General features: G+C 48.7%; 1 protein-coding gene and 1 long non-coding RNA gene across 8 annotated transcripts in view; one reads left to right on the top strand and one right to left on the bottom strand.

The window, feature by feature from the left end:
• Positions 1-5: 5 nt before the first annotated feature.
• On the top strand, positions 6-2,689 carry LOC311594190. Its single transcript, XR_014777984.1, has 3 exons — positions 6-166; positions 1,108-1,187; positions 2,394-2,689. It is a non-coding gene; the product is annotated as an uncharacterized lncRNA (long non-coding RNA).
• Positions 2,690-7,142: 4,453 nt separating this feature from the next.
• LOC311594173 (protein NDRG3) overlaps positions 7,143-18,627 on the bottom strand; it is a 63,874-nt gene continuing 52,389 nt past the window's right edge. For 5 of the 7 annotated variants that reach the window (XM_084775708.1, XM_084775710.1, XM_084775714.1 and 2 more), the window contains 7 exons: positions 16,301-16,366; positions 16,139-16,190; positions 14,380-14,427; positions 11,405-11,440; positions 11,198-11,249; positions 9,738-9,776; positions 7,143-8,683 (listed from right to left, as the gene is read on the bottom strand). In XM_084775708.1, the coding sequence (XP_084631834.1) occupies positions 8,502-8,683; positions 9,738-9,776; positions 11,198-11,249; positions 11,405-11,440; positions 14,380-14,427; positions 16,139-16,190; positions 16,301-16,366 (475 nt within the window). In that variant the 3' untranslated portion in view covers positions 7,143-8,501. The remainder of the gene's footprint in view (positions 8,684-9,737; positions 9,777-11,197; positions 11,250-11,404; positions 11,441-14,379; positions 14,428-16,138; positions 16,191-16,300; positions 16,367-18,627) is intronic. The other 2 variants (XM_084775711.1, XM_084775713.1) reach the window with 1 other exon arrangement.

The following is an 18,627-nucleotide window of genomic DNA, read 5'->3' as shown; positions in this document are numbered from 1 at the left end:
GGAGCTCCAGGTGGCTTCTCACAGGCTCTGGGGTCTATCTCTGAGGCTGTATACTTTATGAACACGTCCCGCTACACTGGGGTTATGAAACAGCCTATGCTCACAGAGGTCACTGGCATCTCTATCTATCCTGACCACCGCCCTATCAGCCAAAGATAGCACCTTGGTAAGAGCCTGTTAACAATCTGAGCTAGGGTGCAACCGGCTGGATAGTCACCAACTTTGGTCTCCTCATGTCCTCTGCTTCTAGCTAAAGGAGTTGTCACAGTGTCACTGGTCCTTTACTTCTGCTACCAGCTAAAATATGATCACTTCATGCTGCCACTGTTTCTGCTCCATTCTAGTGACATTATTGCTAATATGAAATGTTATTGTTTCTAATTACCAGGCTAGAGTCTTCTGTTGTTATGTAGGAATTGTGTGTGTGTGTGTGTGTGTGTGTGTGTGTGTGTGTGTGTGTGTCCTGATACGTTTCATGTTGTTGCTTTTTTTTTTTCGAGACAAGGTCTCTCTGTGTTAGCCCTGGCTGTCCTGGACTCACTTTGTAGACCAAGCTGGCCTCAGACTCACAGCAATCCACCTGCCTCTGCCTCCCAAGTGCTGGGATTAAAGGTGTGCGCCACCACTCCTGGCCTCATGTTGTTGCTTTTAGGAACATGAGTTATTTACAGGACCATGAGCACCTTATCAGTACCCCTGCCTGTGCCACATTGGGATGGGGAGGATGGTTTCTTCATCAGTGACTATTAACTTTCTACAATTCCTCAGGGATGGGTGGGGCCTTCACCAGCCCTGCTCGTCCGAGGACTTTGGTACAATACCCTACTGCCGCACCCTTTGTAGAAGTGTAGTTTTCACTTTCGCAGCTGTGTTCCATCTCACAGTAAACAATCCACTAATGAGCTATTAGTAGATCACGTGTTTTCTCGGCGTTGGCATTAGCTCCCCACCTTCTCCTCTCACTCTTTCCAGCCTGGTTCTGTCAACACATTTGGATTCCTGTTTCTGCTTCTCAGCAAGCCACAGCTCCCAGTCTTCTCATAAGCCACCCTGGATCTGAAGACTTCTTTGCAATGTCAACCTAAAATGTCTCTTTTCTTTCTTCAGTCTTCACACATGCTTAGTTGACAATGAGGAGAGAAGGAATGAACAACTAACTCCACAAAGTGCTCTCTGCACTGTCCTAGGTATGCACGTGACCCAACTACCCTGTATTAGTTAATTTTGCTGCTATAATAAAACATCCTGGGCAAAAAGCAACTTAGGGAAAAATTTATTATTGTTCGTCATTCCAAAGGGTGAGTGAGCCCACAGTGGCAGGGGAGACATCATAGCGGGTATAAGAGACTGAGAGATCACATCTTCAACCCACACATGAAGCTGAGGGAGTGAATTGAGGCTAACAAGCCTCCAAAGTCTGCTCCCGGTGATGTGCTTCTTCTAGCTACCCTCCACCTCCTAAAGGTTCCACAGCCTCCCCAGCAGGGAACCGAGAGTTCAAGTATGTGAGCCTATGGGGACCGTTACTTACTCAAATCCCCACATCATTAAGCTCCATAGTGCCCTGGGGCCCAGGACTGGGGTGCCAACTCTCCCCAGCTCTTCATCCTTCTCCCCAGTCCCACTTTGCAGCTTCACCACCTTATAGTCAGCCTTTACACATCCACACCCACACAAAGCCACAAAGCCACACGCACACATGACTGTTCCTGTTTCTCTGGAGAACCCTAATCTTTTATTGAAACTCTAAATCAAGATATGATTTCAGAAGATATTTATACAATGTTGAGGTCACCCAATTGTAGAAGGAAAAATTGCTTGTTCTATGCAGATCCTAAGCTATTGCATACAGGTGCGTGGGATAGGGTAGACATGCAGACAGGACAGGAAAGGGTGTTATATGTAGGTGCTGAGGAAGGACAGGATTCAGATAATGGGCACAGGTCATGAAAGAAAGCTCCTTTTTTTTTTTAAGTTTTAACTCTATCATGGAGCATTCCCTTTTGTGTGTCCACGTATTAAATATAATTGATAGATATTGAAAGTATAAAATCCAAAGTGAAGCTCTGTAGCTTCTGAGTGGCTGTTCTAATGGTATAGAAATTCACTGAGATATACAGACTTTGAGTCTAGGCAAGTGCTTGTTGGAGTGGCTATATTAATCTAACTGTGTGATATTGTTATTTACAAATTCTTTACAACAAAGTGATTAAAAAAAAAACAAGCACTTATGGGCTATTTTAGATAAGAAGAGCTAGACCTAAGCCCAGAGTTAATTTTGACATAAAAATATTCAAATGTCTGGGATAATTTGTTTACACAATTATCTAAAATGCTGTGGCTTTTCCTCGGGGCTATCTTAGAAAATCATTCTTATGCCCCTTCATTTATAGCTGAAGATGCTCAAGTCAACAAACCACGGCAAGCTTGCACATCTGTATTTATTTTAGCACTTTCACGGAAATCCAGCTTTAGAATCAGCCTCGGTGCCTGTAAACAAATGGATGGAGAAAGACGAAGTATCGTGTTCACGTAATGGAGTTTCATTTGTTCATAATGAATGACGTCAGTTTCAGGAAACTGTACTCAGTTATAGATCACTGTGTTTAGTAAAATAAGCCAGACCGAGATGTTGTATGTTTCCTCTCAATTGTGAAACACAGGTTACACAAAGCCACGTGTGTGTGTGTGTGTGTGTGTGTGTGTGTGTGTGTGTGTGTGTGCGCGCGCGCATTCTCTCTCTCTGACATCAAAGTAGAAAAAATTTTTCAGGAAGGAGGAGGTTGGGAGAGGTGAAGAGGGATAAGAAAGTGTAGTGGAAAATGAATATGATCAAAGTACTTATCACAAGTATGAACTCCATTGCTTTGGACAATAATTGCATATTTAATAAAATTACTGAAAATAAATAGTAATATGTGTGTTGTATATATATTTTAACCAAGAGAACCTAAACTCACACAAGTGCTAGTACACACTCATGGTGCCAACATTAGGGAGTCTGATGCAGTGGGACTGTGAGTGTGCAAAGCAAGTTTGTAATAGCAAGTTCCAGGCCAGCCTGAAACAAGCGCCTGAAGAGGCCAAGAGCCCTCAGTGCTCCCGCAGAGGGTCGTTTGGTTCCCAGCATCCACGGCAGGTGGTTCACAAATGCCAGCTACAGGGGCATTTAACACTTCTGGCACCTACAAATGCTTGCACTCATGTGCACCTCTCTCCCATGATTAAAAACAAACCAAACACACATATATATAGCGAGAAAACTAATTTCCTGTCAGGTATTTCACAGCAGCTAACTGTGGTGAAGAACTTCCTGCGACAAACAATGTACGTGTCCTATCCCGCTTAGAATGTGGACAGTGTGACTGAGGAAATAAGTGTTTTGTGTGTGGGGGCTGGAGATGGAACCCATGGCTTCCTTTGTGCTAACCAGGCGCTCCACCACTGAGTTTCTTCCTAAGCCCCTCACATTTCCTCTTGTGTCTGCTTCTTAGATGTTCTTACCACTACTGCAAGGCCAACGGAAACCAGGAGCCTTTGCCTGCCTTACTGGAAAGGGCATTTGTAGGCTCTTACTGAAACTTGATGCTGTGTTAGGATTGCTGGCCTACGTCCCAGAGATGGTAAGATCTCAGGATGCCTGGGAACGGCCCTGTGACCCCACAGATATGACCTACCTGCTTGTGCGGAGACAGATCGCTGGCCTGGACCAGACGAACTGCAGCTGAGGCTGGGCAGGGTTTTTTTCCTGCACTGGGCATTCATCCCATCATTCCGCAGCAAGCCTCTCAGAGGCAAGGGACCGGAAAAGGCTGCTGCTGTGGGGACGCAGCCCATGGATCGTAGCTAGGATCCAGACACTTAACCCATACTGGGAGTGAGCCCCTCCTGTCAGGTTCAGGCCCTAGCTCACAGGCAGGCCGAGACTGCCAGCAAGCTGTATGTGGTTTGTTCTGCAGCAATCTTTCCTAGGCTGCGGCCTTGCCCCATTCTAAAGACCACTGGTCTCTGCTACCTCTGTGTAGGAGCATTGGAGCCTTTATTGGTACCCCTTCCCCTGGCTTGGCCTGCCTTTTCCATTCCCTTTGGGTCTGCCTGGGCCCCACCCTGTCTCAGGAAGCTCCCTAGGAATCTTCAGTCTTTGCTGATCCTCCTTTGAATTCCTGTGGCTTGAGGAGCCATTCCTCAGCCCTGGGGTCACAGTCTGCTCGTTGGTGGCAGGGATAGTTGGAAGACACTGAGCTCTTTGCTGGATGCCAAGGCCCATGGCTAGGGTTAGGGATGGGCCAGAAGAAACAGGAGGGCTTGGGATGGGAGCCCAAAACAGAAGGATGCTGACCACAGTTAGCAGTGCCAGAGCACAGGGTAAGATTGCCGGGAGTCCGCGTCAGTCTGTGTGGCTTGCAGGGCTCTGAGTGACTGACTGGTCACTTCCCTTCTTGGTGCCTCTTTTTCTCATCTGAGAAGTGAGGAGAACCACACCTGACATTTGGGTCTGGTAGATAATGCCCTGGAAAGCCAGGCCTGGGGCCACGCTTCCTTCCTGGTCTTCAATGTCCTTTTTTCACTTGTTTTGCTGGGTTCCTTCAAGTTTTAATTACATACTCATTTCTGTTTGTTTTTGTTTTTCAAGACAGAGTTTCTCTGTGTAGTCCTAGCTGCCACGGACTCCCTTTGTAAACCAGGCTGACCTTGAACTCACAGTGATCCACCTGCCTCTAACTCCCAAGTGCTGGGATTAAAGGTGTGCACCACCACCACCTGGCACATACTCATTTCTTAGAAAATTTCAAATATTCTTTTGTTTGTTTTGAAGACAGGGTTTCTCTGTGTAGCCTTGGCTGGCCTGGACTCACTTGGTAGACCATGCTGGCCTCCAGCTCAGAGAGATCTGCCTGCCTCTGCCTCCCTGAGTGCTGGGATTTTCTTTTTAAAAGTAATAACTGGGATTATGTTCCCTAGGCTGTCTCCAAACTTCTGATTTTGAGTGAAACATGTGACTACCGTCATTTCTAGTTTGAGTGTTTCATCAGTTAGTATCCACAATCGCATGTTCCTGTTCAGTGAGGCTCAAGAAAGGCCCTAGGCGTTTATCAGCAGTGTCTTGGATAATCATTTCCCAACACAATGTTAAGTGTTTCAGTGGGGTGGGAGGTGGGTTTTCTCACTCTTTTCAGATGATCTCATTGCTTTCAGGGACATGATGTAATTTCACCCATTCAGTTCCATTCAGCTGCCAAGGTACTGCCAACAGTTCACAGTTGGAAGGGGCAGCTCACAGAACACCATGAGGACACAGTCAGCATGCTCTTTGCCCTAGGGTAGGGCCACACCCTGCCTGAATGAGGGTGTTGTCCATCCATACCAAGGGATGACATCCATTTTCTGGAATAGTCTGCACTGAGTAGAGATCCAGCCCTGCAGGGATGACCGCTCCTCTGAGCCAGCCCCGTGTCATCATCTGGAGAAACAGCGACTGTCCCGCTGCCTCTGTGCAGGAGCTCAGTGTCCACAGCACACAGTTCAGGAACACCAAACAGGCTGGTGCTCCAGGATTGGCTCTGAGACTTTGAAGGTTGGGCAGCTGGGGTGAGGGCAAGGGTTCTGCTGCCTCCTGAGGGCTGGGATCTGCTCATTGCCAGGGCAGATCTTCCACGTCAGCCGCCATGAGTGTGAAGTTCAGGCTAAGTGCTCGGCTTGATGCCTGCACGGGTCGCATGGGGGACTCACTCAGACCAGCTGTGCGAGGCAAAGCATGACACCTGGACTGTCTCCTGTGATGAAGGACCCTAGGGCCCACTCCACAGGGCTGAAGGGAGGACTGGAGGTCAGGAACTCCCTTGCTTTACTTCAGGACCCCTGGGCCAGAGTGGACCTGCTGGGCACCTCTCCAGGGCTCTGCAACTTCCTCTTCCTGGTCTGGTACCTACTGGGGAAGCTGAGGCCCAGGCAGTGGCAGTGAGGCCAAGGACAAGCAGGTGCTGGCCACATTCACAGAAGAGAGCAGATGATGTGGCACACATCTGAGCAACATACTATGTGCTTAGGCACTGCCTGGTGTCCCGGCGAGCAGGTGGGCAGAGTGTTGGTGAAAGGCAGAGAAACTGCACAGTGCCCAGGCTGCTGTGCTTCTCTCTAATCCCATTTTCATTGCAATGACCTTGCCTAGAGGATGCAAGGATCTCATGCAGAGGATGACTTCCTGCTGCTCGGGCAGTGATTAGACACTGCAGGGCCAGGATGGCCATCTTATCCTTTGAGTTTTTTTTTCTTTTTTTCTTTTAGAGCTTGGAATGAACCCAAAGGGCCCGCTCACATCTGTTCCTAGCTCCACCCCTCTTCAAACTGAGACTCCCACCCTGCAGGTGCAAGTGCAGGTGCAGGGGCTGACAGTGTCTTTGAAGGATGATCCAGTTTTCTCCTTCAATCATGTTGGAAGACTGTGGTCCAGGGCCTACAGTCTATATGGCAAGTAGGGAGTCCAGAAGGGAGCAGTGGGTCTACAAGGGCATGTGCACAGAAGAGCGCCAATCTCTTGGAGGCAGTCAGATGGGGAGAGCAGACCGTGTTCTATGGACCCTTAGAAACTTGTTGGAGCCACCAGCTCTCCTCCTGATTCTGTCATTCCTTGTATAAGCAAAGCCTGCTCCCAGTCTCAGAGTCTTTCTACCCTATACAAGACAGTGGCCTCCTAAACTATTCTTCGAGGGCATAATTACAGCAGTCTAACAGCACTGTCAGGCCTCTTGGGAGTCTACGGGGAACAGGACATATCAGGTAGACGGGAGTTCAGCATGGTTTGCTCTTACTGGCTGTGAGACCTTAAACAGTATTTATTCTTTTAATCTTTCAAGACACAGTTTCTCTGTTTTTTTTTTCAAGACAGGGTTTCTCTGTGTAGCCTTGGCTGTCCTTGAACTCACAGTGATCCACCTGCCTCTGCCTCCTGAATGCTGGGACTTACAGGTGTGCGCCACCACGCCTGGCTCACGTGATTTATTCTGAAGTGTCCCTTCCTCCCTCTTACCAAACGGAGTAAGTAATCACATATAAGAAAATGCATAGTCCAGACCAGTAAAATAAACCCATTCCCACACCAAGCCTTGGAGAGTTGCTTTTGAGAAATAAGACCAGCAGCCAGGTAACAATGAGACATATACAGCTTTATTTAATCTGTAAAAAGTCACACTCTGGCAGAGTGACACTTTCTTATCTTAGCAGAAAGCAAGGAGTGTGTGAAATCCTCTTCCTCAGACTTGGAACCTCATGACCCTGGCTAGGCTCACATCTGGATACTTCTGAGAGAGGAGTCCTTGCTGTGCGGCAGCTTCCTCCCAGAGGGTCTCCCTGGCTGGTATGACCCCCTTATGGACAACAGACAGAGGGGCAAAAGTATTTCTGCCTGGACAGGGCTGCCCTGAGATTGTCCCCTTCCCTCCTATAAAGGGACCTTGCACTCTTAAGAGGTTCCCAGAAATGGGTTCCACTTCCATGTGACTTGGCTTCCCTATGTCTGCTGACACCTAGGCTACACTTATCTGTCATGACGGGTTGTTAATGGTTCATCCTTCTCCACACTAAGACCCTCGCCACAGATGGCATTTTAAAATAACACTGTCCCCTTTTCTGGGACTGAGGGTGGAGAAGCACTCTCCACCCAGACCTGGGAGGTGCTTCCTGCAGATGCGTGGGTGTCTGCTAAGCTATCAGATGCTACAGGGACAGCATTTTCGCTCTACAGGTGAGCCTGGTGCTTTGTTTCCATCTTCCTTGGCTAATCTAGAGCTTAGGATAATTTTGAGAAAACTCCACAGTGCAGCAGACACCATCCCCTGACCCCTCCCTCTGACTCACAGGGTGACATAAGTGAATCCACTTGGACGGGGGAGGTGACTGCCACTCTGCCTGCCTGTCTGTGTAACAGGTAGCCCTTCTACTGGTCTCAGCCAATCAGTGGCCCGCACAGTCTCCCACATTCCTCAGACATGCCCTCTCCTGAAATCACTCTGCAAATACTGTTGTCCAAGTGGAACCAAAACCCAATCTTGTGGTCACCCAGATATCTGCTCTGTGTATTTCCCTTAAAAATGCCACCGAGGATGCAAACAAGTCCCTTTGCAGAAGCTCTACAAGAAAGCATGTCTAAAATCACAGAACTATGCACACAGACACAGACACGCGTGCTTGCACACACATGGAGTTGGGAATCAAAGAATCTCGTCAGATACATATTTGAGGGAGCACAGGGGAAGGCTGGCAAGAGAAGATATGGAGATCAGATCGGATCAAGAAGTTGGAATGTTACAGTAATGGCATGGGTGTGGTTCTTGGTATATACAAAAAGGGTGTGTAGAGAGAATGGTAATCCAGGCTGCTTAGAGAAAGGTACTATGGCCATGCATGAGTGAGAGTGGAGGCCAGCTGACAGGATGAGATGTTCTATTATGGAGTGGTCATTTCAAGGAGGAGGGACTTGCATGGTCCAAGGGAGGAGCATCTGCTTAGCAAGACACCTCCATGGTCTGGTGTCTGTCCAGGACATCAGGGGACTCACAGGATTCTTGAGTTCCATCTGACTGATTGCTGGTCACAGACCTGCTAAAAGGACTTTCTCCAGAGCCAATGCTACTTGAGGTGGAGTGGGTTCGTGACCGGGCGAGGCGGGTCATGCTGGCGGACGGTACTGTAACAGAGAACAAGAGGTGAGAGGAGGAGCCTAGCGAGCCTCAGATGACCTGCAGGTCGCAGCAAAGACTTCCCCTCTCCCAGCCCAGGGCGACATAAGAGGTGCCCCACGTGGCACTACTTGCTCTAGCTGAGGGACTGTGTGCAAGGCTGCCTTGCTCCTCTGCATCTGAGTCTCCCCGATTCTATTTCAGGGTACAACGGGAAACCCTGAGGGCGGAATGAAGCCTCTTAGCTGTGCCCACGCCATTCACACAGGGTTAGGAAGGTGGCTTTGGGAACACATACTGGTCACCAAAACCTGCTGCGCATGCAAGACTAAACCAAGAAAGAACGACAAACCACACAAGTGGGAAGGTATTTCACAAACATAGTGCAAGCCCGATACAACAAGACTACCATCCATGTCCACAGGCTACCGTTGCCCTCTGGGGAGGAGACACGGATGGGGAGAGGGGCGGGAAGGTGTTCTGGAGCTGATCTCTATACAGGTTGTTGGGGTCGGGGGTTGAGAGAGCACAGACTCTGGGGCTATTTAATGTAGACTCCTTTTTGCTGCTGTTCCTACTTTGGCTCTAAGATCCTTTTAGCTTCGGCATGGCATGCATAGGGCCTTTCCTGAGATAACTTCACTGCCTATTATTCTGGGTCATCATTCACTGTCTCTAATGTCATTTCCTCACTGGGGTCAAAACATAAGCTATCTGTGGTGGTCTCTGGACACCTAGAGTCAAGTCTGCAGGCCCTTTTTGATTCTTGTCTAGGGCTCACTGCAAGGATTAGCAACCAGGTGGTGGTGGAAGAGGGGCCCCCCCTACGGAGCTTTAGCTGCTGCTACCAGCCTGGCTGGGGTGGGAGGAGGCCTGGGCAGCTCAGTGGAACCCTCTTTTTGTGTAGGGACCAGGTCTGACCTGTAGGGTGAACTCTCAGAACACACGGAGCCCTGTTCTATCGGGCTCTCACTGTACAGGAAACCGCGGACATGCTGCAGGCAGCCAATGCAGCAGGAAGAGCATGGTTGGGAGGCGGGCAGGGCCAGCACAGGAAGGTACCTGACTCGCTGGTGAGGTGACTGAGCTGCACATACGGGACTGGAAGCAGGATGGACACAGGAAAAGGCAGGTTAGTGACCCACAAGGGCTACGTAACAACTTGGCTGCCTAGAAGATGCTGGCAGGATATTCAGCCAGGGATGAAAGTTTCTTTCAAGGTCCCAGAGAGGAGCATGAGATGCTTTAATGACATGTGTCTAAACAGACAAAAGAAGCTATTCCACCCTCATTCTGTAGAGCCACCCTAGCCTGGATTAGAAGCCGCTGCACGAGCAGGCGTTTTCTTGGGAGAGGATGAGAACAGGCAGGGAGAGGACTTCTGCTCCTGCTGAGCCACAGGGCTGTGTGTGTGGGCTCGGTTGGTAGCAGCTACAGACGGACAACACAGCCACTCTAGACAAGACACACATGGTCTTCCTGGCAGGCGCAGTTCTGAACCCAGGGCCCAACCTCCCAGGCAGCTCATCAATGGTCGTTCTCCAATGGACACCAAAGATAGAAAAACTGCCTGCTAGGTGAAGAGTTCTGTACTGGGGTTAAAGGTGTTTATCTATTTATATCTGCCCTTGAGAGAAGGAAGTGTGAGTTTCCATGACAAATGAGAAAGCTCAGGAGTCTGAGAGATAAGAGCTCAGCAGTAGTGCATAATATTAGCTCTTCTTGTGGCAGAACAGATTTCACTAAGGACACCGTCCCCTTCTCCTGGGGTTTCTACTTTGCTTCTGTGGGCCTTGAGCTATAACCTGCTGGGCTCAGGTATACCATATGCCCTCATTCCTAACTAAGGCAGCCAAAGCTTTGCTGCTTAAGATGTGGGCCTGGAACTGGCGAGGTGGCGCACGCCTGTAATCCCCACACTCAGGGAGGCAGAGGCAAGTGGATCTCTGTGAGTTCGAGGCCAGCCTAGTCTACAGAGGGAGTCCAGGACAGCCAAGGCAACACAGAGAAACTGTCTCAAAAAACCAAAAAGAACATGATGTGGGCCTGAAGTCAGACCCTGACAGTTCAGTTGAGACAATGTTGCTTACTGGTTGCCCTAGGAAGCACATTGAACATACTTGAGCCTGAGCTATGAAATCGCTTCCTAGAGATAAGTGTGGTGACACACACCTTTAATCCCAGCACTTGAGAGGCAGAGGGAGGTGGATCTCTGAGTTTGAGGCCAGCCTGGTCTACAGAGTAAGTTTCAGGACAGCCAAGGCTACACAGAGAAACCCTGTCTTTAAAAACAAACAAACAAACAAACAAACAAACAACCCACCTCTTAGTCTGAGGACATATGCTAGCTGTCAGCCTAACTTAACACATGCACAGATGAATGCCCGCTCCATACTCTCTATTGTTTTCTACTTACAGGCTGACTACAGATGGGTTGTGTCCTGAGAATTGTGGTCTCCCAGATGTTAAACTTATCCTCTAACTCATAAACTTCTGCTAAATAGAAAATACACACTACTCACTGTAGCCCATCCCCTGCAAAAAGTACTTGAAGGCCTCGGTGAGCTTCCCAGGCTGGGGGGACAAACAAAGAAGGCATTAATTTTTGCATAGGTAGAGAGGTTAAAGTAATGAGAGTTTGTGTGTGTGTGTGTGTGTGTGTGTGTGTGTGTGTGTGTGTGTGTGTGTGAGCGTGCACATGTGCGCATGTGTGATTACTACTTTCTTACCTGAACTACTTGGGGCAGTCCTCCACAGTCTGCCATCTAGAAGAGGAAGAACACTAAGTCAGCAGGACGTCCACGGAGGGGAGTGCTCTCAGCATCCCAAGTTCTTTCAAAGAGGTCAGGGATGACTGTGGCTCCTTAGTGCTTAACTGCATCCACCTTTGTGCCGCTTCAGCGCACTCTGTGCAGTCTTGCTGCTGGCAATTCCCTTGGACAAAAGCCTGAGAGTGACATTCAGAGCTGCGCATCCACAGGACGCTAGGCCAGCTTTCAGGCCTCTCGCTGGGCTGACAGTGTTGCCAGCTACACCTTTCACCCTGCTCTGCCTGCAAGCCGAACAAGCTTCTTTTCACAGTCCCGTGCCTCAGTGCTCCATGCTTTGGTGAGCCCCCTTTCCCTACTCAGAGGTCAGGGACAGGCTTTCCTACATTGCTCAGTCCTCCACTTCAGCCTCTGAGTGCTGGGCACCATGTCTGCTTTCTAATCCCCTCCATCTCTTTATTGTCTTTACTCTGTGACAAGGGGGTGTGATGCCACCAGGAGGGGAGACCTGTCCAACCCTCCTCACCTGGCCGAGCTGGGTCTGGTGGTGCCGCTCTTCCCCTTTGAAGGGTTTTCATTGGGCAGTCTTAGAGCTCTGCTAGTGTGTACTGGAGGCCCCTGTTAAATCCTGACTGTTGCACACTATCTCAGGGCTTCTGACTGAATAAGTTTGTAACAGATATAAATACACACTCACATATATGTACACAATACATACATACACATATATACATACACACATCCATATATACAGGTGAAACGCTCATACACAGAAAATCATAAAATATTTTTTAAAGGTATATGAATCCCTTATTTCATCACTAGAATTAAACCTTATTTAAATAGAAGCCATTATTTAAGACAGGGAAATGCCATAGACGGCATAAGAATTTGAGGTTAAGAAGGAACAATTTTGGGAGGCAGAAAAAAAAAAAAAAGAGGAGGAAGAAGAAAGAGGAAAACATGAGAAACAACCATTTAATCTGACAAATATAAAATAGACCAAACTATAGTATGGGCTGGGATTTTTGCAAAGTTTAGATGTTAAAACTGGTTAGAAGTAAGACATTGCTGTACACACCTATAATGGAGTTCCTGGGCATCTGGGGCAAGGCCAGTCCAGGTTACATAGTGAGTTGCAACCCTTGTCTATATAGGGAGCTATGCATATGGGATCTGGAGAGATGGCTTACTGGTTAAGAGCACTTGCTACTCTTCCAGAGGATCTGAGTTTGATTCCCAGCATCCTCTCAGGAGGCTCACATCCATCATGCGCGAGCACACACACACACACACACACACACACACACACACACACACACACACACACACTCTCCCAAGTCTGGTTTCTTGAGGCATGCAACACCATACTTTGTAAAAGTCAACATTGAAACAATGATTTTTTTTTTCAGATAGGGTTTCTCTGTGTAGCCTTGGCTGTCCTGGACTCACTTTGTAGACCAGGCTGGCCTCAAACTCACAGTGAACCACCTGCCTCTGCCTCTGAAGTGCCGGGATTAAAGGCGTGCACCACCATGCCTGGCTTGAAACCATGATTTTTAATCCACATTCTAGAGAAGCCCATGGGCCGTCCGCAGTTAAGAGCACGGGGAGTTTGGTAGTCTCAGAGTACTAAGCCTGTGTGTGTGCTGAGAGCTACATGCTGCTGTAAGAGGGCTTTTCTTTTACACACACTTGAGTGAGAAAAAGGCAGGAGTCATGAGGATGGAGACAGAGCAGTGGGCCAGGTCCCCAAACAAGGTCCTGTTTGGACAAGCTCAGTGGGAGCTTCTGTCTGGGGGACACTTCAAGAAGGTGAACCTTGATAATCTTATAACTTAAACTTATAACAACTGTAAGAGGAAAAATTCATCCTTATCACTAAGATACTCTTTCAGGCTTCCTTAAAAATACAATAGGGGCCAGACATGGTGACGCACACCTTTAATGCCAGTGCTTAAGAGGCAGAGGCTGGCAGATCTCTGTGAGTTCAAGGACAGCCTGGTCTACAAAGTGAATTCCAGGACAGCCAGAGCTGTTACACAGAGGAACCCTGTCTCGAAAAACAAAACAAAACAAAACAAAGATTCAGGATACAAAGCATTATCAGTATTACTTTATTTCTTGTAATTTTTTATGTTCATTTAATTTTTAATGGAATGGGAAAATATTGACATAAATGGAGGAAAACAGATATAGGTCTATAAATATATTCTAATCTTTATTTGCCTGTTTGTTTTGTAGTGCAGGATAGCCTGGAACTCACTCTGTAGCACAGGTTGGCTTCAAACTCATATCCATCCTCTTGCCTTGCCTTCTATGAGTTGGCCACCATCCTTACCTTTCTTTTTTTAAACAGAGTCTCTCTATATAGCCCAGGCTAGCCTCAAACTAACTAGAGATCCATTTGTGCCTCCTGAGTGCTAGGATTAAAGGCATGCACCACCATGGCCAAGCCTCTAGGTCCTCTGATATTGTGATCTAAAAACATATAGAAAAAAGACACTAATATTTTACTACGTATTTCTTTTTCAGTGGGTAAAACATGACTTATTCAGAAAACAATATTTTTGGGGCTGGTGAGATGGCTCAGAGGATAATGTGCTTGCAGCCAAGCCTGACGACCTGAGTATGGTCCCTGAGACTCACACGACAGGAGAGAACTGACTTCTGTAACTTGTCCTAACCTCCACATTTGCCTTGGCATCTGTTATTCCCCATCAATAAGTATATAAATGTAACAAATATATATATTTTTCTTATTCATGAGGGCAGAGAAGGGGGGGGGAGACAGACAGAGAGAGAGAGAGAGACAGCGACAGCGAGAACACAAGCACCCTGAGTGGAGAGAAGAGAATCACAGTGAAACTTAAAGCACAGAGCTGAAACGTATCTCACTTATCACAAGTGGTAGGCTCTGAGAGAAAGCACGTCACCTTTAGCAAAGTCGTATTTATAGGGTCAAGGCGAGAATTACATTCAACCTGAAAGAGAAAACAATTTTATCAATTGCTAGAATGACCGTGCTAGTGATCTTCTAAGCCAGAGAGATTAACTGTCCTGTGTGGTGCATGCTTTGTCTGACGGCTCAGCATGCACCTAAAACTCTGCCCTTTCCTTTTCTGATGTTTTCAGTCTTTAATGAATAGCATCCTGAGTCAAAAGACCACATGACAAACGGGCAGGGACCTCCCTTCTCTGAGGGATGAACAGGACTGTGGTCCTGGCCTGGTGGGATTTCCTTCATCCGCTGGGCCTGAGCACTGTCTCCACCTCCCTGCTCAGCCCCTCCTGCCTGGAGTGGAGGGTGGCTGCTCCCCAACTCTCACTCTTCTGTCTCAAGGTCTCTGGCTCTCCTGTACGAAGCTGAACTCCTCTGTGACTGTTCCACTGTGATGGTCATCAAAACTAGGAAGGATGGACTGGCACATCTCCATTCTATCCATGAAGGTGTCCTCAAAGAAAATGGTTTGGGAAGGTTATCTCTGAGCTCTAGAAGGACAATATTTTCTGGTTCACTTAATCAAATAGCTTTCCCTTATCACGTTTTCTAAGAATATACACATAAGCCTGTGGCAAGAGCTTGGAAGCCAGGAGCGTGTGTGCTTACTATACATAACACAAGGGAAAATGGAACAACTTCAAAAGCTTTACAGCTGAGTAGGATTTCCAGAGCATCTATGGGTAGAATTATTATTATTATTATTTTAATGGGTAGAATTTTACAATGGATATCTAATGGTTAGTCACAGTGCTCAGACTATAGTAGAAAGCTGTAAATATTTTCTAGAAATCAGTTTCTATATCTGGATTTAGCATAATAAGCCATGCTTTCTTTTCTTCACTACTTTGTATTTCTTTCACATAAGTGTTTGACGTCTCCATGTTTAAGTGTGTGTGCTTTTCAGGGCCTTGCACATGCTGATGCTCTGCGCTGAGCTACATCCCGGCCTCAGTCACTGCTCTCTGACCAGTCTTTGCATAGTCTAAGTCCCTGAATAGAGATACCAGCTGTTACTCCTCAGCACTGAATGGGAGACGCTCAAAACGATGCTGAATTGGTGACCAAAACCAGGTGTCAATCCTGAAAAGCTCTTGTGGGCTCTCTCTCAAGTGCCTACCACTAGAGGCATAGGGGCTCCGGCAAGAGTTGGGTCTAACTGTGATTTGAGGAGTGCCTAGTCTGTGTTTCAGCTGTAGCCCCACCTCTCTAAACAGGCATGTGGAAATAAGATGAAAAGACCTTATTTATTTAGCTAAACTATACCTTTACACTTGATCTTAGCCAAAAGGCCAAGAAGCAATGCTAAACTATACCTTAAAAAAAAAATAAGTGAACATGCTATTTAAGTCAATACAAGGGAAGAATTACAGGCCCTCGGCAGTCTTCCTACCTGCTGGATCTGTAGTGGTAATTTCCCCTAGGTGGAAAGCTGAGTGCAAAAAAATCTGACAGTAATTGCCACAGAGTGGACAGGGGCACACAGAGCCATCAAGGACCACACTCATCAATCCCATGAGGCCTGGTGACTGCTGAGGAACTGATTTTCTAAATGTGTAACAGGAAAACCTGATAGGTGCAACTAGACACAGCATGGCCTGGTGTGGCCGTGTTCCCATCCCATCAGCAGGGTGCCTGCTTTACACAGTCAGCTACACTGCCATCCCAGCCTCCTCACACCAGGGCACACTTACCACAGCCTCCACAGCAGGTGAGTTGTCGCCCACCACCAGTAAAGTAGAGCACCTGGGAGCAGGTGGAAGAGGTGTCAGTCAGCAAGGAGGCACAAACACCGCTGCACAGGATCAGCCGTGACAGGCTGTAATCAGCAGTCATGGGGAGACTGAGGCACTTACTTTAACGTTTTCAATCTGTTATCATTTTGGCCCAGGATAGGTCTTTCAATCTCCAGGTCTCTGCGTCTAGACAAGCAAAGCAGAATCAGCATCATTTGCAGCAAAGTCATGGCCCTTCATGTGTCTCCTGGACATGTAATCCAGAGCATGAGGGTCTAGGACACTGTCCTTTCTTCACAGCTGAGGATGGGAGGGCCCTGCGCTGTCCTCCTGAGCAGGTGTGTCCATGGCGCCCTGCTCGCTACAGGATTTTGTGGGATCCTAAATGGGGAGAGCTTCACGACTCAACCAGCAGCACTGGTGAGAGCCTCAAGGCTGACTTGAGCTTTCTGAGTGGTCTGCAGGGGTGAGTCCTGAGGAGGAGGTGGTCTGCAGGGGTGAGTCCTGAGGAGGAGGTGGTCTGCAGGGGTGAGCCCTGAGGAGGAGTGGTCTGCAGGGGTGAGCCCTGAGGAGGAGTGGTCTGCAGGGGTGAGCCCTGAGGAGGAGGTGGTCTGCAGGGGTGAGTCCTGAGGAGGAGTGGTCTGCAGGGGTGAGCCCTGAGGAGGAGTGGTCTGCAGGGGTGAGCCCTGAGGAGGAGTGGTCTGCAGGGGTGAGTCCTGAGGAGGAGGTCTGCAGGGGTGAGGCCTGAGGAGGAGGTGGTCTGCAGGGGTGAGGCCTGAGGAGGAGGTGGTCTGCAGGGGTGAGCCCTGAGGAGGAGTGGTCTGCAGGGGTGAGGCCTGAGGAGGAGGTGGTCTGCAGGGGTGAGCCCTGAGGAGGAGTGGTCTGCAGGGGTGAGGCCTGAGGAGGAGTGGTCTGCAGGGGTGAGGCCTGAGGAGGAGTGGTCTGCAGGGGTGAGGCCTGAGGAGGAGTGGTCTGCAGGGGTGAGGCCTGAGGAGGAGGTGGTCTGCAGGGGTGAGGCCTGAGGAGGAGTGGTCTGCAGGGGTGAGCCCTGAGGAGGAGTGGTCTGCAGGGGTGAGGCCTGAGGAGGAGTGGTCTGCAGGGGTGAGCCCTGAGGAGGAGTGGTCTGCAGGGGTGAGCCCTGAGGAGGAGGTGGTCTGCAGGGGTGAGCCCTGAGGAGGAGGTGGTCTGCAGGGGTGAGCCCTGAGGAGGAGGTGGTCTGCAGGGGTGAGGCCTGAGGAGGAGGTGGTCTGCAGGGGTGAGCCCTGAGGAGGAGTGGTCTGCAGGGGTGAGCCCTGAGGAGGAGGTGGTCTGCAGGGGTGAGCCCTGAGGAGGAGGTGGTCTGCAGGGGTGAGGCCTGAGGAGGAGGTGGTCTGCAGGGGTGAGCCCTGAGGAGGAGTGGTCTGCAGGGGTGAGGCCTGAGGAGGAGGTGGTCTGCAGGGGTGAGCCCTGAGGAGGAGTGGTCTGCAGGGGTGAGCCCTGAGGAGGAGTGGTCTGCAGGGGTGAGTCCTGAGGAGGAGGTCTGCAGGGGTGAGCCCTGAGGAGGAGGTGGTCTGCAGGGGTGAGCCCTGAGGAGGAGGGAATGGCATCCTTTTACATGGGAAGAGAGTTTTACTTCTAATAACTGCGCACAGGACTCTTTTTTGTTTTTTTATTTCTTTTTTCGAGATAGGGTTTCTCTGTGTGGCCTTGGCTGTCCTGGGCTCACATTGTAGATCAGGCTGGCCTCAAACTCACAGGGATCCACCTGCCTCTGCCTCCTGAGTACTAGGATTAAAGGCGTGCGCCACCACCGCCTGGTATGCACAGGACTTTTATCTTTTTTGTTTCAATTAAAATTAGGAAAGCTCTTCAGACCAAATCCCAAGCTTGGCTCTGTACCTCCTGGCTGTATAACTCTGCAAACTTAGAGCTGACTCATGCAGCCTTTCCCACCACATTCCTTCTTCGGAAAACTATTCCTACGGTAAGGACCAGTGCCCTCCTCAGCACACCCTCTGACAGGGAGAGCTCCCACTGTAAATTTTTGGATTTGAAATTTTTTGAATTAATCAAGGAAAAAAGAGTTGACTTACACCCACACATTACTCTGCCTGTTCTCTGATAGGCCATCAGCAAACAGTATGAAAACCAAGCCCCAGCACTCTCTCCTGTGTCTTTGTACATGGGCTTGCTTCCCTCTGGACCCCAACATTACTTGCTTTTTAAAAAAAAAATTATGTAACTTGGGTTTCTTTTTTTTTCCCTTAAGACAACCTAGAAAGTACAACTGTTTTTAGACCTTACAGTCTACGTCTTTACAATCTTTCTATAGCCCTTCTATCCTAGAACAGTCAGACATCAGAGGCAATCCCATTATACAACAATGGCGGTATATTATTTCTCCTCTCTGCTTCCTTAGAAGTCAAGCAGGTTTTAGAGCTGGACTGCACAGTTAACTGAACAGATGC

The sequence above is a fragment of the Acomys minous genome (genome assembly GCF_964271855.1).
Source record: "Acomys minous genome assembly, chromosome: 3".
Lineage (NCBI taxonomy): Eukaryota > Metazoa > Chordata > Mammalia > Rodentia > Muridae > Acomys > Acomys minous.
This window is presented reverse-complemented; position numbering and strand designations above follow the sequence as displayed.